The sequence below is a fragment of the Gymnogyps californianus genome, chromosome 1 (assembly GCF_018139145.2).
Source record: "Gymnogyps californianus isolate 813 chromosome 1, ASM1813914v2, whole genome shotgun sequence".
Lineage (NCBI taxonomy): Eukaryota > Metazoa > Chordata > Aves > Accipitriformes > Cathartidae > Gymnogyps > Gymnogyps californianus.
Window position 1 is genome coordinate 161,598,888 of NC_059471.1, and position 21,907 is coordinate 161,620,794.

The 21,907-nt window shown below is 60.2% G+C and overlaps 2 protein-coding genes across 2 annotated transcripts; both read right to left on the reverse strand.

The window, feature by feature from the left end:
- Nucleotides 1-5,211: 5,211 nt before the first annotated feature.
- On the reverse strand, nt 5,212-13,913 carry SUN2 (Sad1 and UNC84 domain containing 2). Its single transcript, XM_050915538.1, is given in 19 exon segments — nt 5,212-6,154; nt 6,269-6,361; nt 6,770-6,937; nt 7,120-7,235; nt 7,346-7,430; nt 9,125-9,352; nt 9,438-9,603; nt 10,073-10,116; nt 10,204-10,281; nt 10,364-10,491; nt 10,494-10,593; nt 10,970-11,094; nt 11,361-11,431; nt 11,652-11,745; nt 11,937-12,032; nt 12,233-12,367; nt 12,519-12,691; nt 13,282-13,442; nt 13,892-13,913. Coding segments are annotated over 18 exon segments (2,142 nt in total). The 5' UTR covers nt 13,410-13,442; nt 13,892-13,913; the 3' UTR covers nt 5,212-6,040.
- A 2,389-nt stretch (nt 13,914-16,302) lies between these two features.
- On the reverse strand, nt 16,303-21,526 carry LOC127029750 (extracellular serine/threonine protein kinase FAM20C-like). The gene is made up of 10 exons (XM_050915542.1): nt 21,048-21,526; nt 19,369-19,544; nt 19,203-19,281; nt 18,609-18,701; nt 18,310-18,425; nt 17,819-17,999; nt 17,593-17,702; nt 16,830-16,911; nt 16,624-16,683; nt 16,303-16,537 (listed from the first exon to the last, which is right to left on the reverse strand). Exons 1-10 carry the CDS (start codon nt 21,524-21,526, stop codon nt 16,303-16,305), a joined length of 1,611 nt encoding a protein of 536 aa, XP_050771499.1.
- Nucleotides 21,527-21,907: the final 381 nt, after the last annotated feature.

A 21,907-nucleotide genomic window follows, 5' to 3' on the forward strand; every position in this document is an offset into this window, starting at 1 on the left:
TTTTTTTTTTTTTAAAGATTGTATTTTTTTTAGTGATGAATTCTGGCTTCTCCAGGAAGGTCATGCAAGGACAGTCTATGAATTAACTTTGTTATCATGGTTTTTAACCCTGGGTTGTGCAAGTGATCAATTCCCTGCCTATTTTGATCTCTCTTCTTCTAACCCTGCCTCTTTGCTTGGCTCCCGTGAGGACAGGAGTTAACCTCTGCCGGCTTGTGGTGAGCTGTGGGAGCATTTTGAGGGAGGAGGTGGCATCCTCAGCAAATCACTGCTCTCCCCAGCAGGTGCGGTCAGCCTTGGTTTCTTTGAGGGCTTCCTCCTCCAATGAAGGACTTTTATTTTAATTAGAGGGAGACTGAAAATTTCTGTCCCTCCTTAGCGGGTTGTTCCTGTTTCTCACTCTGTGGCACCTGTGTGGAGTTCATTCCAGTTCACCTCGTGATTTGAGGTAGGCTTTCTAGCTGACTGAGCGACAGCAGGCTCGGGGCAGGGAGAGCGCATCTCCCGATGCTGGCACCAGCACTCCAAGAGCATTAAGTGGCATGGGAGAGGGGAGGAATGCCGTTTGGAGACAAGGGTGCTTTGCCTTAGAGACTGCAGTGGCCTGAGCATGGGTGGAAGGGGGAGGTCAGACAGTCCTTTCCAAGCTATATGCGCCTAAATACCAGCACTCACCTGGCGAGGGAGGAATTATAGGCAGCTACAACACTAATAGCACCCGCATTGTGAGGGGGTGTGAAGTGTGGCTAAGCAGGGCACGAGGGCCTGGTTGGTTTGTCTTCTGGCCCTGTAGCAGCATCAAACTGCATCTGATTTCACTGCCCTCTGCTTCCGAGGGGAGCAGGGAGCTCCAGGCGGTTTTCTCTTTCTCCATTCCTTGTGCTCCAAATGAAGGAGACTGCCGAGACTGGAAGAGGGTTTACTTCAGTTCGTGCAAAGGAGGTGGTGTGATCTCTCTTTTGTGACCAGCATTCAAAGATCACTCAGGCTGGTGTGATCTATAAAATAAATTTTAAAAAAGTTTGTTCCAAGTTAAAAGTATGTCGTCTTGCTTTTTATCCCTCTGGAAAACCAGTGCTTTCTGCTTTAACGCCAAAAGCCAGACCGAGCAGGTTTGCCTGGCACCGTGCTCCTTTGCTGGCTATGGGAGGAGGCTACAAGATGGCAGGGGAGGGCATGCTGTGCCACAGGAGAGCTGCTGCTGAGCCTCTGCACAGCCCCGACAGCTTTTACTCTGCCTAAGATTTAGTGCTTTTCGTGGCAGAGTGGTGAAGTGAGACTGCTTGCACGGTGTGAGCTATGCTGTGAGAGATGCGTATGTGTGTGCATGAAGAGCTGCTATAGCAAATCATTTGGGGCCAGCTCTATCGGAGACACTTTGCTAGAGGATGCAGTTTTAGCACAGCACTTCTGCTGCCTGTGTAAGCTTGTGCTCCCTGGGCCCCCGCAGTCATTTGCACCTCACCTGTTTCTGTAAATACAGGGGGACTTTCCAGGGCTTGGAATGGGCCTTTTCCTGCCCCCTCGGTTGATCTCAGAGGTTCACAAAGGCTTTTCCTGCCCAGAGAAGCCTGTTCCTAACACAGGTAAGTGTTGGGCTGGGAGCTGGTGGTAGCCCGAGTGAAGGCCCACCCAGCCCCTCTACTCCTGATGTATCAGGCACTATGGATGCCTGCAGGGAGTGGAGATGCTGCTGGAGGTGTGCTTGCCCCTCTGCTCATGTCTATGCTTGAGCCCTTGGTCCTGAGCACCCAATACTCCATCCCTTCCCATTTGCTGTCTGCATCAGTTTTTCTGTCTGTCCCTCTCCCCATTCTTCTGTGTCCCCCACTGATGTGCCCAGCATCCCTCCCACCAGGGAAAACCGGTGAGGGCATATACAGGGACAGCAGAGAAAAAGCCTTTCCCTAGGGAAAAGGAGCTGCGTGGGCGCTCCTAAACACAAGCCTGCCTCCAGCCCAGCCTGGTTAAGCAGACAGTGGAGTGACCCTTCTCAAGCACAAGCCAGTCCAATTTCCCTTTTTGCAGCCTTTTTATATGCTCTAGGTTAACTTCCTCATGCTGAGGACAATTACGTATTTCCTTGCTACTTGTTCTTAGCTGCCTGCTGAGTAATTTACAGCCCATGTTATGGAAAAAGGAGAGCAACCTGCAGCTACCCTTAATTGTGGTTTGTGTCAGGCTTTGTCCTTGCCCTCACTGCTGCCCCAGCCTCATTTGGTACTCCTTGGGGCCAAGCCAGGCTTTGCTCATGCCCATGATAAGGCAGAGGATGGACTGATGCCCAGGGACGGGTTGGAGGTCACAGCCATGGTCTGTCACAGACTTAGACTACTAGAAGTCATCAAAGTCCCAAGGAATTTGAGCTTTTAAGAGTGAGTCTTGTTTTCATCATTACTCCAAGCAGTTTTTGCATCCCAGAGCCTGCTTGGTGACAAGGTGAAAACTGCTGACCCTGGAGTTAGTATGTCAGGCTGGAAAATAAGGATTTAGCATGAGAATACATAGAAGAGCAGCTACAATAGCTTCATCTATCTACTAGCTATGCATCATTCCCACCAGCAAATTCACCTGCAAAACACCCAAAACATTCACAGCAGTTTTGATATTTTATTTGTCTTGGTCTTTTTTTTTTTCTTGCATAGGCATAAATTACAATCTGTTGATTAAAAAATAAAATGAACAAAACAGTGCAGCATTTGCAACAGGCTACAGCATCAAATACAAACTCATCTCCTGCCTGTAACCATCGGTTTCTGCAGGGCTAATTCATAACACGTGTAGGGCAAACCAAGAAGGAGGGAGAATAGGGGAGGGAAATGGAATAAATGAGGGGAAATCTGTGCTGACAGCTGTTTTGCATTTCTCCTGCCTCACCAGGCTCATCTTCTGCATCAGCACTAGGACTAAATACTCCTGGGCAGAGATACACCGTGCTGAAGCAGCAGTTCTATGTGCCTGTTTTTCCTTTGCAGTTTGGGAAGGCTCTACAAAAATGCTGCAAGGTGCTGGTGGCGAGAGGCAGCTGGCCAGGCACCCAGTACAGGTTCCCAGGCTGTAGCCCAGCACCACTGCAGAATCTGGGGGCTGAAAAACCACACGTAACCTCAGCATGCCTTCCTGGGGATCCTCACACAGTCAGCATGGTGAGGCCACTAAAACCAGCACCATCCTCTAGAGAAGAGCATAAACCCCCAGGGTGACCTCTCACTTGTGTGTCCAGGGGGTTTTACCCCAGAACAGCAGACACTTTCATCTCCAAAGGACAGGGCAAGCTCACCCTGTAAAGCCAAATGCTCCCTGCCCCATAGCCAGTAGTTAACACCCCCACAGGAGGAGCAGAGACCCTGCTCCAACTCCCTTCTTGGGGAACGGGGTCCCCCTTTCCCACCTCTCACCAGCATGCCTCATATTTACCAAGAGATTGTCCACCCTGATAGCCCAACCCAGAGACCAGGGAGCCAGAAGGGAGGTAAGAAAAGGGTTTTTCCAGCCTCATGGTTATGGCATTTGCTCCAGCAGCCAGAGAATCCCTGGGGAAGGGCGAGAGCTTCATCTCTGCTCTCTCTTTCTCATTCAATTAAATACAGGAGCTGTTCGGCCGAGCCCAGGACAGGTCTAGGCATTCATAAAAGCACAACTCCATGCATGCAGGGCACTCACGGACATGACTCCAAGGCAAGCGGGCAGCTGTAGACAAGTTTAAAATAACTTTGGCTGCAGATGCCAAGAATTAAGACTACGCTCAATATAGGAGAGAATGTGTCGTCACTGGGTCTGGCTGCAGGTCTGCTTTCTCCCGGCAATGGGGCCTCCCAGCTCTGCAGGGGGCTCCATGGGGTAATTTTAACCTGTTGGAGATGGGGCTGCGCCCTTTGGGCTCACTTCCCTTGCTTGGAGCAAGGAGACCCCTCCATAAGGGATGTGCCATCATCACCCCCAGCCCCTCGGGCTGGCATAGAGCAGTGCAGGGCTCAGGACCTCTGCCTGATGCACATCAGGGCATGCTGAAGGGAGAAACCTCTTCAGCCCCTTCCCCTCCTCTACAGCCCTCGCCCTACAGCACTTCAAGCAGAGAAGACCAGAGCAGGACTCAATTCACGGTGCTCCCCCAGTGCTCGCCAGTGCCAGGGGAAGATGATACTGGCATCGGACAGGGCTGAAACACTAAACACGAGCCCTTTAGCTTTTCTTTCAACAAAATGCAAGACAAATGCGGAGGTTGTAAACGCCATCCAAGAACATAAACCGAACTAAGCGTGCTGCAGGCAGCCAGGAGGTGGGGTGGCCAGATGGCCCTGGCACTCCTCAGCCTGGGGAAGGTCCCCACGCATCCTTCCTGCAGTCCCCTGCCATGGCTTCCCCCCATCACGTGATGGGTACAGGCAGGATTTATATGCCCGATGCCGGCAGGACTCCTCATCCTGCTCCGGCACCGTCTTCTGCAGCCAGGGCTGGGGGAGCTGAGCGATGCCAGCGAGGAGAATGCAGGAGGGAAAGGGACTCCTTCCAAGAGAAAGGAGGTCAGCCCGCGCCAGCCATCTGCCACTGGGGACGGGGAGGTGACAGAGGCAGCCCTGAGCACCGCAGGTGGGGGAGGCCCTGCTGCCCCCCTGACCCCGAGGTGAAGAAGCATGCTGGCACCTGCAAGCCCTGGGGAAGGAGGTCTCCCCTCCGCCCCATCTCCCACCCAACAGACCGCCAAGGCACGGAGAGAGTCATGCAGAGCACCGGGGCAGCAGCTCCTGCTCACTGCAAACAGTCGCCTATGTACAGATGCAGCCACGGGTGAGCGGCCCTGGCCACGCGTTGCGGTCTCGGAGAACATCTCCGGAGCAAGGAGGGCAGGAGTGCCTCTGGCACCCCACCAAGCAGCAGTCCATGGAGGACCTTGTCTCCCAGGTCCAGCTACCAAGCCACCGACAACTCGAGGCCCGTATTTTAAACAGCTCTGTTCATCTTATTCTAGCGTAGCCTACTGTGTGCACTACTCTCCTACTAAACAAAGCTCTAGCCCTCTCCGCATCTAAGCCACTCACCCAAGCGGCACCACGTAACATTCTCCGGTTAAGTAGAAATCGCATGGAAAAAGTCTTTTTTTTCCTTCGTTACTACAAAAAAAAAAAAATCCCCAACAGCCCGACTGGAAAATACCCCCCCTCCCCACCCCCCTTAAAAAAAAAAAAAAAAAAAAAAAAAAAAAAAAAACAGAACAAACCCAAAAGGGGAAGCAGGCAACAGGAGTTTTCAACAGCATCATCACGCTTAACGCCAGGGAGCCAGCCAGCCAGCCAGGGGAGGCTGACGGCATCACCAAGACCCAACACAGCCGCCGGCAGCAGGAGGGCTCGAGTGGACAGACAGCAGCACTGGGGTGGGCTCTGCCACCAACACGTGCCGAATTTCTCCCCTCCTGCTGCCCCAAGCCATTACTTTTATGTTAATACTTCGTTAATACTGTCTTATTTCCCCTCTGCCAGGCCAGCATTGGAGGTATGGAGATCTTTATCTAAACCAAAGCCAAGGCAGGAAAAATGACCCCACGTGGAAGGGAGAGACTCAGTGGCCGTGACTGGTGGCTCCTGCCTACTCCGGCGGCACCGAGCCCATCACTGCGGTCCCGTACGCCATGTCGTGCCCAAGCCCGCGTGAAGCACATCGCAAAATTACATACCCCTTTCCCAAGCGCCGGCAACGTTAGGCACGCCATCAGAAAGGAGCAGGGCAACGGGGACGAGGGGCTGCGCAGACCCGATTAAAAAAAAAAAATCAGCTTAAAAAGTTAAAATGTCCGATACGCACTGAAAACAAGCCAGGCTGCGCTAGGACCCACGTGAGATGCTCTTGCCTCGCCACCCCGGTCCTTGGAAGAGTGAAAGCCTCACCCCTTAAACACCAGCTCTTCTCCTCCCCCAAGGGAGCAGCTCCCTGGGGCGGCTGCTGGCGCATCCCAGGATTTCTACGTGCGAAGCGGCGAACCAGACGAATCCCCTCCTGCTGTTGGCCTGGCAGCATCCTCGTCCCGTGCGGGAGCCGGGGGTCAGTGCGCCAGCTCCCCGTGCACGCGGAAGCGGTAGATGCAGGTGTATTCGGGGTGGCCCCAATTGCTCAGCACCCGGAGCTCCACCAGCTGGTACGTGCCCACAGCGTCACCCTTGGGGAGAAGGGGAAGGAAAAACCTGAGCCCCCGAGAGCTCTCGAGGGCTCAGAGACCCCAGGGGCCCCATTTTCTTCTTGGGGTCGGGTGCTCCGAGGGCAAAGCACTTACCTCCAAGTAAAACGTTTGGATAGGGTCGCCGTCGTGGTTGTAGGTGAACTGCCCAAGGAGAAGGCCCTCCTCCTCTCCCTCCTCCTTCAAGCCCTACAGAGGGGCAGGGAGGCAGAAAGGGAGAACCGGGGGTGATCAGAGAGGGAGACCAGAGGCGATGAGCGCACCCGGGGCGGAAGAGGGAGACGGAGACACAAGCGCGCTTGGCCCCTGCTCCTGCTCTTCCAGGCCAAAACAGACAAATGGGGACAGGGGCCAGTGGGGAGGGATGGGGGGAAGACCAAGAGTTACACCTGCTTAATCCCCTCTTTCTCAGTGTCCCCCAAACCCCTTCCTGAAGCCTGATGCTCCCCCTCTCCCCCCCAGCAGTGCTTCTCCCTCCTCTTCAGGATAAGATCAACCCCCCAGAGCACCCTACAGCCAGGTATGGGGCTCGCTAGCCCTCCCCTCCCATGTCCTCCACCATGCATCCTCCCACCGTGTCCCCCCGCGGGCACTCACATAGACAGCGAAGTCCTTGGGGGCACTGGGGATGGTCCCCTGGGGCGAGAGCGCTTTCGGGATGTGCTCCAGCGTCACGGCTGTGGGGCGGATAATGCCAGAGAGGCGGATGACAGCAAAGCCCTGGGACCCACGAAACGCCCAGCAGTTCCCGGGGTTGACGTCTGGCTACGAGCGCGGGAGCGAGACACCGGCAATGTTATCACCATCAGCGCCATTTTCCTCCCCCTGACATCAGCCTGGCCGCTCGCTTGGAGCGACAGCGAGAACCCAATAAAACCCACCAAGCCCACGCGAGGACCAGCCCGGCTGGTCCTCCCCGAGTGGGGTCTCGCCCCGAGGGTGCCCACCTGCAGGATGACACGGGGGGACTGCGAGTGGTACCAGAGGGGGATGCCAAACAAGCTCAGCAGCGCCGTCCGTGTCTCGTAGGTCTCTGAGCAGCGGGTGTTGATGACGCTGGCCCCTGGCACGGGGAGGGGACAGCAGCAGGTAAGCTTGCATGCCAGCACCCTGTGGTCCCCTCTCCAGGAGGGCTGGCTCATCCCGGGTGGGCAAGAGCCCCCCACCACCTACCCGCCGACTCCAGGGCGTAGTCAACCATCCCCACGCGGTCCTCGCTGTAGCGCTTCAGGGCCTGGCCCACAATGAGATGCACTTGCTGTGGGGGGGAGCAGAGGGCACGAGAGGGGTGAAGGCCCAGGGCAGGCGTCCTGCCCCCCCACCTGCCTCCACCCTGCGAGGACAGAGAGGGCACAAGGACCTTCCCGCAAAACAGCCAGGGGATGAATCACCGTGGCAAAAATGAGAGGACACGCGTTTGGCTGGAGAGGACACGCATTTGGCTGGGAACCCTCGTTAAAGGTTGCTAAAAATACCCCAGACAAGAGGAGCTGTGCAATGAAGGGGCAGCGCACAGGCACGCTGGGCTTGCCCATCCCAAAAGAGGGGCTGGCCCCAGGGGAGGAGAGGAGTGGTATCTCTCAGCAGGCACCAGACACAACCTGACAGCCCACCTAGTCCTCCCCAGCATCATCTGCTGGTCCCTCCTGCCCCATCCCGCAGGACTGATGGGAGCTCCCCCTGTCCTGGTTTCAGCTGGGACAGAGTGAACTCTCTTCTTAGTAGCTGGTACAGTGCTGTGTTTTGGATTTAGTGTGAGAATGATGTTGATAACACTCTGATGTTTTAGTTGTTGCTAAGTAGTGCTTATCTTAAGTTAAGGATTTTTTTTTCAGTTTCCCATTCTCTGCCAGCCAGCAGGTGTGCAAGAAGCTGGGAGGGAGCACAGCCAGGACAGCTGACCCGAACTAGCCAAAGGGATATTTCATACCATAGGACATCATGCTCAGTATATAAACTGGGGGAGTTGGCCGGGATGGGCAGATTGCTGCTCTGGCATCGGTCAGTGGGTGGTGAGCAATTGCATTGTGCATCATTGTTTTCTTCCTTTTTTTCCCCTCTTCTTTTTTTTTTTTTTGTTATATTCCTTTTCATTACTATTTCATTATTATTATTATTATGTTAGTATTATATTTCACTTTAGTTATTAAACCGTTCTTATCTCAACCCACGAGTTTTACTGTCTTTCCCAATTCTCCTCCCATCCCACTGGGAGCAGGGGGGGAGTGAGGGAGCGGCTGCGTGGTGCTGAGTTGCTGGCTGGGGCTAAACCACAACACCCCCCCATCCAGAAAAGGGGGACCTGGCCGGAGCATCCTTCTGGAGCCAAATCGAGCCCCAGGAGCACGGACTCTGCAGCACCACTATGGGTCTAAACTTTATGGTGTGCAGGAAGCTTGTGCAGACTGCAGGGACTACTAATCCCAGCTTGATCCCTCCCTCCACTACCTCTGCAGGGAATTGCCAACAACTCTTTCCAAAGCAAGCAGGCTCATTTTTTCCCTTGGTGTCATTCTGCTGAAACGCTTTGCCCCAAGTGACTCGGCAGCGCTGCTGAAGGACGGGGCTAAGCAAGATGCTCAACCTGTGGAAACCTTGCTGGCACCTGCCCTGCCTTCTAGGTGAAAAATGCACGAGCAGAAACTTGGATTTTAAGACAGCAAGAGCCTCACAGGCATGCAGATATTGCCACCTGCGACCCCTTCCAGGGCAAGGCGCAGGTACAGGCCAGGGGAGGCTGGCAGCAGAGAAGGGATGGAGGAGTTTCAGGGATGCTCTTGTCAGGTGGGATGTGAGCCAGGATCAACATCCCAGCTGTAAGGGCTGTCCCCATGGCTCTGCCATCTGCCTGGCATGTGTGCCAGCCCTGCCTGCACACACGCATTGGGGCACGACCCCCGATCCCACACCTGTGGTCACCACCATGTCCCTGGGGCTCAGGCCAGCACTCACCTCCTCCGTCACCCCTGCAGTCCCCCCTTGCCGCAGGGCGACTCCGATACCGGCCTGAGCATCCCGCGCTGACAGCCTCCGGTCCTCCAAGACTTTGGCCAGGATCTTGCGCTCCAGGGCCTGGAGCTCCGCTTGCAAGTCTTCCCGCTGGAGGATGAGGCCAGCGGCACCATCCCGGCGGGACTGTGACAGGAACTGACTGACCCACGCCGGGAACTGCGCTTCCACCTGAAACAGTGGGGACAGAGCTCAGCCTCGGGGCAGGGACCCTCGCGCCTCCCTCTGCCGAACAGGGTGGGGACCGGGGACTCACATCAGCCCGCACCGCCTTCAGCTGCTCCAGCATCCCCTCCATGTGCTTCCCCATCACCTCCTGGTCCGACTTGAGGCCTGCCAGCTCCCTCCTCAGCGCTGCCACCTCCTGCTCCAGCTTGCCCACCTCCTGCTGGAAGCTCCCTCGCAGGCCCTCCTGCGCCGAGCTGTGCCGACAGAAAGGCAACAAAACCTTGCGCCGACAGTCCCAGCTCCCCTCTGCAAACTGGGGGAGGAGGTTCATCCCCCATCGCCTACGCTCAACCCCATCTCCAGCCCCAAGTGGTTTTAATTCCTGTGGCAATGACCTCTTCTACTGCATCCTGTGGGAAAGCATCCCCAGCTCGCCCCTTGGCTGAAGGGCCACGTTCCCCACGGCGATGCAAAATGACGGTGGCGAAGGTCCATTTGCTGCAATCGCCCTTTGAGCCCTGCTGCCAGCCAGGGCACTTTCTCACCAACATACCCACATATCCATCCCTCCTTCCCCCCCCCCAAGATTGTACCTCTCAACCTCTCCTTTGCCCCGAGCACACCAGACCTGGAAACCCCTCCTAAGCCTTGCTGCGGGGATTTGACCCTGCTACCTGCCTGCCCCGAACACAGGGGTGGCTCTGCCCAGACAGCCAGCGTTACCTCTGCCACTCCGAGTTCAGCTCCAGCAAGCGCGCCTCCATCTCCTGCCAGGAGAAGGGGAAGGGGTGAGACCTGTGATGCCGGTGGTGAGGATGTCCTGCCCGGGTACCACCGCACGCTCGTCCCCTTACCTTAGAGGCTTGTGCCATCTTCCCCAGGCGCCCGTCTAAATCCCTCTGCACCTGGGCTCGGAGGGCATCCAGCTCGCCCTGCAGGGTGAGGAACAGGGGGGAACATGAGAGCCTGGCCCTGCATGCCTCCATCTCCCCGCGTGCCCCCCGCGCCCCTCACCTGGAGGTGGCTGGTCACGTCGGTGAGGAGATGGTCCTTCAGCCCTGCGTCCCGGCGGCTCACCAGCCCCTCCAGCAGTGCCAGGACGTCCCCCGGGGGTGGCTCTCCCGCCGCCGCCATCGCTGCCGCCCCCGCTGCAGCTCCCACCGTGACACCTCGGCCTCCAGCGCCTCGAAGCGCTTCTCCAGGGCCTGGAAGCGAGCCAGGAGCCGGTGCTCCCCCCGCAGCCCCTGTGGTGGCAAAGGCAGGGTGCGATGCAGCCCCCCGTGGAGGTGCAGACCCCTGGGGGGCTGCCTGCTCCACACGGACCCCTGTGGAAAGGGACCCAGGACACCCGGTCCCCAGAGTCAGTGGCATCTTATGCATCTGCTGCTTCCCAGGAGAGGGCAGATCTTCCCCCTGCTCCATCCCTGGGGCACCCTGAGAGTGAGATGGCCACAAGCCGGGGGAGCCATTTCTACCAGTGTGGAGCCACCATCTGCGCCATCCTCCACCACTTCTCCATCCCCTGGAAGGGCTCCTTCAGCCATGGACCAGACTGTCCCGGCTCTCCCTGCAAGGCACCCACCCCACCTGGGTCACTGCCACGCCTTTGCCGAGGCTTACCTGGTCCAGCGCGGTCAAGTCCCCTGCCCCAGGCACATCGGAGGAGGAAAGCTTTCCAGCTCCCCACCACGGGAAGGCTGGGAGGCTGCGCGTCGACAGCCCGTAAGGGTAGAAGTACCAAGCTCCTGGGCATGCAGGAGGATGAGATGGTTAAAACAACAGGCCGGTAATGGGCCACAGCGGTGGACGTGCAGAGGCTCAGCCATCAGCATCACCTGGGGTTACCAGGAGGCCCCAGCACAGGGGTGCTTATGCACCAGGGTACCAGGAGCCACGAGCACTGAGCTCGGGGCCATCCCATCCCATCTCCATCCCATCCCCTGGGTACAGTGGTGAGATGCTCTGCACTGCCCCAGATTTCAGGGCAATAGAGCAAGCCAGGCCGACTCACCGTAGGCAGCAGCGGCGAGGAGCAGGAGAAGCAGCAGCAGAAGCAGGGACCTCTTAAGCCGCGGGTACCGCCTGGAGCACAGAGAAGAAACAGGCGCCTGTAAGACTGCAGCCACCTTCCCCCACCACAGCACTCCTCTGGATGGGGGCCAGAGGGAAAGCAAAGCCCACCCGGGCTTTGGCACAAGACACCCACTCCATGCGTGCCAGACTCTGCGGGGCAACCCCTCTCTGCGGTCCTGAGGGTTTTCCCCATGCCTCCCCTAACCCGGTGTCCCACCACCACGCTCACCTGGAGAAGGGGATGCCACTCAGGCTGGGAGCCGCGCCGGTGAGGCGGTGCCAGGCAGCTGCCAGCCCCGAGAACAGCCACCCCACGAACCGAACTGCCGGGAGAGAAACCGAGCCTCAGGCGGGGTCCCGGCAGAGACATCCCCTCCATCCCCGAGGACGCTCCCACAGGGGGATAAAACCCCTCCACCCCATCAGGGAACAGCACACGTGGCACGTGGGGAGCGGAGATGCTGGCAGGGAAGAAAGGTGCTGCTAGAAACCCCCCCGCTGGCCCCCCACTCACCCGGGGAGGTGACCACCTGCCAGAGGAAGGAGCCCACGCGGGAGGCTGCGGTCCTCAGCCCCGACCCGGAGCTACTCTGGCCTGAGTAAAAGTGACCTGGAAAGGAAGAAGTGAGGCAGTAAGTCACCAAACGGAGCCTGCATCCCTGTGCGTCACCCAGGGCGAAGGCTTTGCACAGGGGGTGGCATGCAGGGGGGGCTGGCAGCACCCTGGGCACAGCCAGGCCCTGGGCTGGTCCCCTCGGGGACATCTCCCCCAGCATCCCTGCCACCGCAGAAAGGCTGGTGCATCCCTACCGGCATAGTCATCTTCTGAGGAGTACCCAGATGAAGAGGCATAGGTGTCGTATGTCTTGCTCTCCAGCAGCCCGTTGATCTTACTGGACTCGGTGTCCCCTGTGCCTCTTCTCCTCCTGGTCGAGAGCTCCCCACCTGCCCCAAAACACAAAGTCCCCCTGAGAAACCACCCACCACCACCACCCCCATAGGGGGCAACCTGGTCAGCTGGCCTGGGGGGCTGCCCCAACATCCCCCAAGTGCCCAGAGAGGTCCCCAGCTGCCGCAGGAGGGAAAGAGGGCTCACCCCAGTACGTGCTGCTGTCCAGGGCATCGTCCAGCACAGAGCTGCCCAGGGCAGCGAGGCCCCGGCTGCCCCCCAGGTAGGACTCGCTCATCATGGACTCGCTGTAGTAGGAGGTTTGGGTGCTGGGGGCGGGAGAGAGGCGCTTCGTGCTGCTCGATTTCCTCCTCATCGTCCTGCCGGGGGCGAGAACAGGCTCATCAGCCATGCATGGTTATGGGGTGGGGCGGGGGGTACAGTGCATCCGTAGGAGAGAAGTGGGGAATCCACCCCAATCCCTTGGCTGGCATCACTTCCCTCCGCCCCGCTGTACCAGATGGCGGCAGGTTTCGGAGGGTGCAACCGCTGCTTTACGAAAGGCCCTCCCGCCCGTCCCCGGGCAGCTGCCGGCACCGCTTCCGCTCGCACCGCTGCGGTTTTCCGGCCCGGCACTTGCAGCGCACCTCCCTCCCGCCATCAAGCCGGAGGCGGCTGCGGCTGGGAGAAGGCACACAGCCGCCCCGAGCCGCCCACGGCAGCCTTCTGTGCCGGGGCAGGGAGGGACGCAAAGGTGCCAGGGAGCACGGGGCTTTTGCTGGAATGGGGGCACAGCCAGCGCCAAGGTGGCCGGCAGCCATGACGGAACGCAGCGAGCTCGCCCTCATGCTCCCTTCTGCAAGCCGCCCTGATGCCCCACCCTGGGAAGGTGCCTGGTCCGTGGTGTGGGATGGAGTGCCCTGGCCACGTTTGGGAGGGGGAACCCCCCCCACCTATGCACCCCACTAACCTGCCGGTGCTCTCCTTGAAGGGGAGCTGCTGGCCCCCCAGCAGGGAGCTGCTGCTGCTGCTGGTCGTGACATCGTCGTCCCCGGGGTAATAGCGCGTAGTGACGAGGCGCTGGCTGCGGCGGGACATGGCGGCGGCACGGGGGGGGGGGTCACGGTTCACCTGGGGGGCCGGGGAGAGAGGAAAGTGTCAGTGGGAGGGGACCCACCTGGAGCGACCCCACTCGCGGGGGACCCCACCCCTGCAGCAGGGGTCCCGGCACACACCGAAACCCCCTCCCGTGCAGGCGGCCGTGGGGTGCCCGGTGCGGCTGGGGGTGCTCCGAGCCCGCCAAGGGGCACCTGCTGCCCCGGGCCGCCGCCGGGGCCGGGATGGGGCCGCCCGCCCCGCCGCCAGCGCGGCCGCCTCCCCTTATAGGGTTATAAACCCCTTCCCTTCCCCTCCCCCCCACGGGCCGCCCACGCGAGCACCCACCCGCGCGCGGAGCCGCTGCCCCGCCAGACCCTCTGCACCCCCCCGGCCCGGCTCATCTCCCCCCGGCCCCGGTACGAGCCGCCCGGCCGGCCGGCCCGCCCCTCCCCCCCCCGTGCCCCCACCCCACGCAAACCCACCGGCGAGTCACGCAGAGCCAAAAAGAAGCCCCCACGATCCCTCCCGGCTGCCGCCGCCGCTCCGCTCGCTTTTGTTTTGCAGGGGAAAGCGGCCCCCGCCTCCGCCCCCCCCGGCTCCCCCCCCCCTCCGCTGCCACCGCCCCGCCCCGCTGCACCGCGCGCGCGCGCCCGCCGGGGCCGCCGCGGGGGGGCCGCCACCGCCCCCCCCCGCCTCTAGGGGCCTCTTTGGTACCCCCTTTTTTATTATTATTATTATTATTATTATTATTATCATCATCATCATCATTATCGTTATTATTATCGCTACTGTCATATTATTTTACTTTATTTTATTTTATTTTATTTTACTATTATCATCATCATTTGGGGGGGGCGATGGGAGGGCCCATCCCCACCCCATCCCCGCCCCCTGGCTGCCCAGGGGGAGCTGGTTCACCGAACGCCTCAGCGCCGGGGGGCTCCCCCCCCGCCCACCAAGGGCGGCAGGCAGCCCACGCTGCCAGGCAAGGGCAGGCCCCCGGGCAGGTCCCATGGGTGATGCCGGCCCAAAATGGGGGCTTCCAGGTGCAGGGCTGCGCCCCGGCCCCGTTTGATTTGTGCTGGGGCGGCCGGTTTGCCAGCCCCGGTGGGGTGGGAAATACCCGGCACCCCCACGCACCACCCGGCACGACGGCGCGGCCGAACCCGTCCCCACGGCGCGGGCAGCCCCGCTCGACGCCCGTGTGCCCACGCCGCCTCGACCGGGCGGACGGGTTCTGCTGCTCCCCGGGCCCGTGGCCTCAGACACCCCATTACCATCCCCTTTCCCCGCCACGGGCGGCCGGGCCGGCTCGGCAAGCGGGGTGCGAGCCAAACCCGTCTGCTCCCGTGGGACCTTGAACACGCGGTGGCACAGCCGGGACCTTCTGCAAACTCGCCGAGCTGAGAAAACAGCCGCCCTCCCACGCCCCGGTTTCTAAATCCGACGGCGCCTCGGGAAAAGATTTGCTTGGGGGGGGGGGGGGGGGGGGGGGGGGGGGGGGCTCGGCGAGGGGGCTGGAACCGGCCGCCTGTGTACGGATACGGTTGTACGTGTGTGATACACGGGGCGGGAACGGCCCCGCTGGCTTTGGGTACGGCGGCAAAAAGGCATTTCTAGAAAGGGTTAAAAAATATGAAGCCGGCAGAAGGGGAGTAACCTGTTGCAAAACAGCCCCGAAACCTTTTCCTCCCCACGCCAGGGTTTGGTACGCAAGCCGGGGCTGCAGCAGGAGGACGTGCCGCCCGCGTCGGGGGGGGGGGGGGCACCCTGCAACAAACCCCGATTCAGAGTCCCTGGCCCCGTTGTGTAACGCGGACAGATCCCCTTTGTCTCCCCCTCCCTCCCCCCCCCCCCCCCTTTCGAGCCCATTTTTTGTTCCGGCCTAAATCTCCGCCTGGCTTTTCCAGGGCAGCTCCATCTCCTGCTGCGCCAGCCGCCCTTTTTCACCCTTTCCTGCGGCTTCCCATCGCTCCACGGGTGACCGGCCGGGCCGGAGGACATCTCTCCTCCCCCCCCCGTGGCACCTTTATCTCTGGCCATGCCGATGCCAACCCTGTGCCCCGTCCTGGGGACACTGGCGGTGGCCGTAGCGATGGCACCTGCCCCGGCTGACGTAACCCTGCGGTGGATTAACCCCCCCCCCCGGGTGGCTCGGGATAAGCTGGGTGCTGAGCCACCGGGCACTAAATAGGGTGCACGGCCCCGGGTCAATCCGTCCCCTCCCAAGAGCCACTTTTTTGGGCGGGGAGGAAGTCGGCGGCAGTTCCCGGGGATTTGGGGTGATGCTGGAGGGTGAGTGGGGCTTGTCCCCCCATGCTGCACCCCCGGTGCTGCGGCTTTCGGCAGCGATGCCGGAACTGTGGGGGTTTTTGGGTGGGCGTGGGAAGAGCAGGGCAGGGATAAGCGGCAAGTGGCTGGGAGCTCATGCCTCAGTTTCCCCACACGAGCAGTGGGGAGCCTCAGCTCTCTTTTTGGGGGTCACCAGGGCATCGCCTGGGGGGAGGGGGCAGAAGGAGCTTGCCAACTGCTCAAGTTTGGCAGCTCTTGCTGGGGAAAGGCAGGAAAAATCCCTACCCTTTCCTAAAAGGCTTTGGAGGGCTGAAGCGACACATCCAGGCATGCAAGGACAGGCCAGGGCTGGGAAAGCAGCCCTGGTGGGGGAGATCTCAGCTCCTGTCTTCTCCGCTGGGCCAACCTTTTTATTTAAATACCCTCCCCATCCCGGCTATCCTTACAGCCCACTTTCCTGGTGCATCGCGCTGCTGGCTCCGGCGCCGCTGAAAGCCGACGCTACACGGAGTCGGAGCGGCGCGCCGGTCCCTGTATCGCCCTCGGCAGCGCGCCAAAACACCCCAACCCACCGGGGTACCGAGGCCTGCCCCTCCCCCCATCACACCCGTGACCCCACATCATCCACCAGCACCTCGTCCGGGCGGGCCGCCCCGGCCAGGCAGCGTCCCACCGCCGCCAGCACCTTCCCCAGGCGACGGTCCAGCGCCCGCAGGTGGGGCTCGGCCAGGACGGGGGCCAGGGGGTCGGCGGCCAGCGCCTCCCGCAGCAGGTCGCTCAGGCGGTAGGGCTGGGTGGCCAGCAGCTGCAGCCGCAGGTAGGTCGACTTCTTGATGCTGCCGAAGATGAGGAGGGAGAGGTCTCAACCCGGGGAGCCTCTCCGTGACGGCAGCTCTGGGGCGGGCGGCGGGAGCCCCCTTACCTGCAGCATTGCCGGAGGGGGGCCAGGATGGACGGTTCGTCGCGCGAGTGCGTCCCGAAGCTGGGGGGGGGAGAAGCCCGCCGGCGGGCATCAGGGCGGCATCACCCCGCGGCTCAGAGGCCAAGGCGGGGTGCATCTTGGCAAGACCTGCGGTCTCCCCCCACCCCTTTGCTGGGATTGCTTCCCCCCACCGCCCCCCGCTTTACCCGCGGCCGTTGTCCAGGTGGAGCAGGAAAGTGTCGTTCCCAAATTTCTCGAAGGTCTCGTAGTGGTGCCGGTCCATGTTGCCTGTGGCAGGGCAACAAATTTGCCATCGGGTGGTGGGTGGGGAGGCGGGAGCAGGGACACGGAGCACGCTCCTGGTGTGAGACCGAAACCCAGAGGCTGGGGAAAAGGGCTGGGGGCACCTCTAAGGTGCCCGTCTGGTGGCCATGGCGGGGGGGATGACCCAAGCGGAGCCCCCCGGGCCTCCAGGTCCCTTCTCATCCCGGCTGCCCCGTAGAGGGACAACAGCGGCAAATGGAGCAGAAGTAATGGCAAAGGCAAGGCTGGGTGGCCAGGGACGAGGAGACGGGAAGCTCTCCAAGTCAGGTGATGGTGGGGGGACAGCGCGGGGAGGAAGGAGCGGCCCCAGGGACGGGAGAGGCAGCACGAGCCCCGGGGAGCATCGCCGCCAGCCCTGGCTCCCCAGGGGCTGCATGTGGGAGCTTGCCAGGAGGCGCTTCCCGTGCCCGGGGTGTTCAGCTGGGATCTCCCCGGCATCTCTCGTCCTTCAGCTTCTGCCTGGGATATGCCCTAATGGCACAGCCCTTTGCTCTCATTTTGGGTAACGGCGCAGCTCTCTGCAGCCTGAGCAATGGTTTGGCCAGCAAACCTCGCAGGGTGCAGTACCGCGGGACACGGAGCCGTTTGGGCCTCTCGGTCCCGAGGGGCCCCCACAGCCCTCGGCGCCGGCATGGCAGGGCTCACCCATAAGGAAATCGAGGACCGACATGTCGATGAGGTCGAGGAGGCGATGGCCCCTGTCATAGGGCGGCGTCTCTCGCACCTGAGCGCAGTAGTTGGGGTTCAGCTCCCACCTGTGGGCAGAGGCCGGGGCGGGGGACGGGGCCGTGAGAGCGGCCGTGGGGCAGCCCCCTCCCATGCCATGGCTCTGCTGCCCCATGCCCCCCATGCCGCCCGTGCCCCAGCTCACTCAGCCTTCTTGCTCTTGTGGTAGGAGCGGCGCCAGGGGCTGCGCCAGGAGCGGCGCTTGGCCAAGGTCTTGTCGGGCAGCAGGGCAGCCATGGAGCCCTCCAGCTGGTCCGGCTTGCCGCAGAGGGCGTGCTCGGTGGAGCAGTAGTAGGAGCACTCCCCGTAGAAGCAGATGTTGCCCGCTGGCCGTGAGGACAAAGCAAAGGTTGACAAAGAGCAGGAAGGCAACGAGCCTGCTACCCGTATGCAGGGTGGTCCGGCAGGCGGCCGGGTGAGGGTGCTCCGTGCACCGTGGCCACGTGCCACCAGCAAAGCAATGGCAAGGAAGGCCTCGAGGAGCAGAGCCCCACGGCAGGGGACCTGGCAGGAGCTGGAGCATTCCCCAAGGGGATGGTTTGCCCCGGTACAGGGGGAGCCAGGGCAGGAGCAGCCGGCTCCAGGTGAGCTCCATGCGGGTGGCCGCAGGAGAGGATGGACAGCATGAAAGCTCACCCGGGGAGATGAAGAAAGTCTTGACCAGTTTCTTGTCTGTGGTAATGTCACGAATCTCCTTCTTTATATTGACCAAACGGCCAGAAACTGGGGGGATTCGCCGGAAATCCAGGATCCTGAAACACAGAACTTGGAACCATTTCTTGCCAACCCTGGCTGTATTTCACAGCGAGTTATTAAAACCACCATGAGACACAGGTATTCCTTGCAATGGGGAGGAAGAGGTGGGATGAAGGAGCAGTTTCTCTGCTGCTTTGCTGTCATGGGAGGACAGAGTTGGATGCAAAGCTTGTGCTCACCTGTCCAGGTGGAAGGCTGCAATCTCCGCATTGTGCCGCTCAAAGTCCGAGAAGTAGAAGAAGTTGATGGGGGTCTCCTGGTCCCGGGTCTGCCTGGGAGGAGAGGGGAGGGTGGGGGTGGTATCCATGGATGGGGTCACCCCAAGCATGGGCTTGGCTCCAAGCCACTCCTCCTTGTGTCACTGGTGCCACTGGAGACACAGCCAGACCCAGTCTCCTCCAGTCGCTCCCTGCTGGGTGGTGCAGCCCCAAACGCCCCAGCCAGGCCCCCATGCATCCCCTGCTCCCAACCCAAGGGCTGGGAAGCCCTCATGGACTGGAGGGTCCTGGATGGTCCTCATGGACCATCTTCTTCTTTCCACCACTGGAGGTCACTACCCCATCACAAGCTGCGCCCAGCCTGCCGCAAGCACCACCATGGAAGGTGAAGGGAAGGGGACCATCCTGCTCATCTCAGTTTTGGGGTGGGGGGCTGAAGCAAGGCAGTGCATGACACATTTCTCCTTTTCTTCCTCCATGGTCTCCTCCAGCCGCTCCTTGCCACCTAAAGGGACCGTGCGGGTGGGGTATGGTGTTGTCCCCGGCTCTACTCACTTCATGGGCTTGAAGAGGGCCTGCCCGTAATTCGGGAACGTCATGATGAGCTTGAGCTGGGTCCCGCCAGACTTCTGGACTGAAAGGGGGCACACGGGGATGAGGGAGGCTGGCAGCAGGCAGCGGGGCAAGGGTGCGGGCAGGGGTGCAGGCAGGGAGGTGGTACCTGAGCTGATGATCCTCTGCATGGCCAAGTCCCGGAGGAGGGTGGGCATCAGGGGGTCCTGGCGGGGGTACAGCTCGTAGCGGTTGATGCCAACGTGGAATTTGAGCCAGGCGGGGTAGGTGTCATAGGCCGTCTTCCCTGTCGGGAGGAGCGTCTCGGCTTTACTGCTGCTGACCCTGCAGCCAAACAGCCACCGCCACCCCAACAACAACAACAGCGTTTAGTTGGGACAGGACGGGTCCCATGTCCCCAGACCCTTCCCGGGAGCCAGTGTGTGGAGGGTGAGGTGGGGGCAAGGCCCAGCACAAGCCCTGGATGGTGGCAAATCCCCCTGCCCCATACACCCTCCTTGGGACTCCTGGTACCTGGGCAGATCCCACCCATAGCTGGTAGCTGGGAAGACCCGCTGGCATGGCCGGAGGGGGTTTGGTGTCTTCCCTCGCATCCCCTGTGGAAAATCCCCAGGCTGATCCTGCTCCTCTCATCTGTGCCTTTATTTCCCTGCTGGAGCAGCTCGTCTCGTTGTTTTTCCCCAAGGGATTAGCTCCCGGGAATACAGCCGGCTACATCCCTCCACATGCTTGCTGGGGACACACACACGTCCATAAAACAGGGGTAGAGGAACACGGGTAGAGGAGCAGGGGCTTCCCAGCCATCCCCAGCACCGACCTGAACTCCCACCCTCAGTGTCCAGTTCCCCTTGGACGGGTTTATCGCACACCCCTGGTTTCCCTGGGGGGATGAGTTTGGATTAGTGCTATCCCTGTCTCTGTGCCTCCTGCAAATTTGCAGTTTGCTGGCATTCAAGGGTGGCTCCTGGGGGCTCCCCTCTGCACCAGCACCCACCAGCACTGCAATGGGACAGTCTGGCCCAGGGCATCTATAACCCAAATCCACGTCTCTCACTCTCTAGGAAAATGCAGACTGTACCCCAATTTCATCAAACCAGACCCATCTCCCATGGTTATCCATAGGTGAGGTGGTCCTCAGAGACAAAGCAAATGCTCATTTGTGGAAACCAGCTCTTAAACCAGCTTTTATTCTCTCCCAATTTTAGCAGCCAGTATGTTTGGAAGGTGTGCTTTCCGTAAGGAAGCTGCTACATGTTATCGACACTAAAGCTTTTAATATCTTTCCTCCTAATTAGAGGTTAGTAGTCCAGTGATAAAAATAGGCAGCCGGCAGCGGTGAGCTCACCATACGGCCGAGCCTAAAGAGGTCAGGCGATGTCCTGCGAAATGCAGGACGGGAATGGTCTCACGGTTAGAGGTAACCTACATTGCAGGCTTTGCATCTCCAACATGTCAGGAGAGAGGGATAAAACTGGTTAGAAATCTGGAGTGGGGACTTCCACATATATATAGAGAGAGACCAAAGGCTAGAGTCTGCATTGGGGAAGGAAAGGAGACAAGGAGATGACCTAAAAGATACCCTACATAATACTATGAATAATTCAAGAGTCTCCTTTGGCTTCACCGTGTAGCAGCTCCCGGGTAGCAGCCCAGAAATTCAGAGCTAAGAGAGGATTTGAGGCACAAGAAGAGTGTGCTCAGCAACTGGGGCCCCTTCGGGGTGGGGTGCTGGTCTACGCAAGGAAACGACATGTTTGCTCCCTGCCGCTTGTCCCCTCAAATCCACATGTCCCCCAAAAGCAAGCCAGGGCTGAGCTCGCTCCTCACCATTCGTCACTCCCGCTGGTGCGCAGGCTGAACTTCTCCGTGGGGTTGACAACAAACAGCTTGTCTTTCTCTGTCACCTCCGGGATTGGGATGTTGTAAAGAGGATGCTCGAAGAGCGCCGCCAGCTTTGATCCCTTGGTCCATCCTGCATTCCCCTCTCCATCCTGGCGCCGGACCCCCGGCTCTCCAGCCCTTGCTTGTGGCCTCGCTCCCTGCGGCTGGGAGCCTTTCTCCAAGGAGCCGTTGCTGCCACTGAAATCCTGAAGGATTCGCAGGCTCAGCTTTTTGGGGCTGGCCAGCATGGGGCTGCCTGACAGGACGCCTGAGGCTTTCGGTGCTTTCGCATCACAGCCGCAGGGCCTGCGGGCTGCAGGGAGAGCCAAATCCATCGCCAGGTGCACCAGGAGGGCCAAGAGCAGGAGAAAGAGGAGGCTGACTTTAAATTTCCTTTGGAAAAGCGTTTGCAGCCGGCGCCGCATCCTTCCTCGCCCCAGACGCTCAGCAAGGGGTGGGCACCCACCCGGGCCTAAAACAGAGTTGGTGCGGCCACAGCCTCTGTGCAAAAACAGGAGCGAGGCGTCCTGGATTTAGAGCATCGCAGCAAAAGAGCACCCGGTGCAAGGGCAGAGTCGCCAGAAAGATCTGTCACTGCGGCACCTCGCAGGGTGACGCCGCCGGGCCGGCAGCGGGACGGGGCGGGAGATCGTGGCGGGGTTTATCGGCGCTGATAAGGGGCGAGCTGGCTCCGTCAAGGTTAGCGTGAACGGGGCAAGTTCCAAATCAATAGCCACAAGGCTGGCTCGGGGACAGCGATGGCTGCAGATAACCCCCGCACCGTCCTGTCCCTCCGTGCTGTCACC

Coding starts and splice junctions, on each gene's coding strand:
- LOC127029750 (XM_050915542.1), bottom strand. CDS start 21,526: ATGCGGCGCCGGCTGCAAACGCTTTTCCAAAGGAAATTTAAAGTCAGC. Junction 18,702..19,202: donor GCCCTCTTCAAGCCCATGAA/GTGAGTAGAGCC, acceptor CTCTCCTCCCAG/GCAGACCCGGGACCAGGAGA. Junction 16,912..17,592: donor GGTCCTCGATTTCCTTATGG/GTGAGCCCTGCC, acceptor GCCCTGCCACAG/GCAACATGGACCGGCACCAC.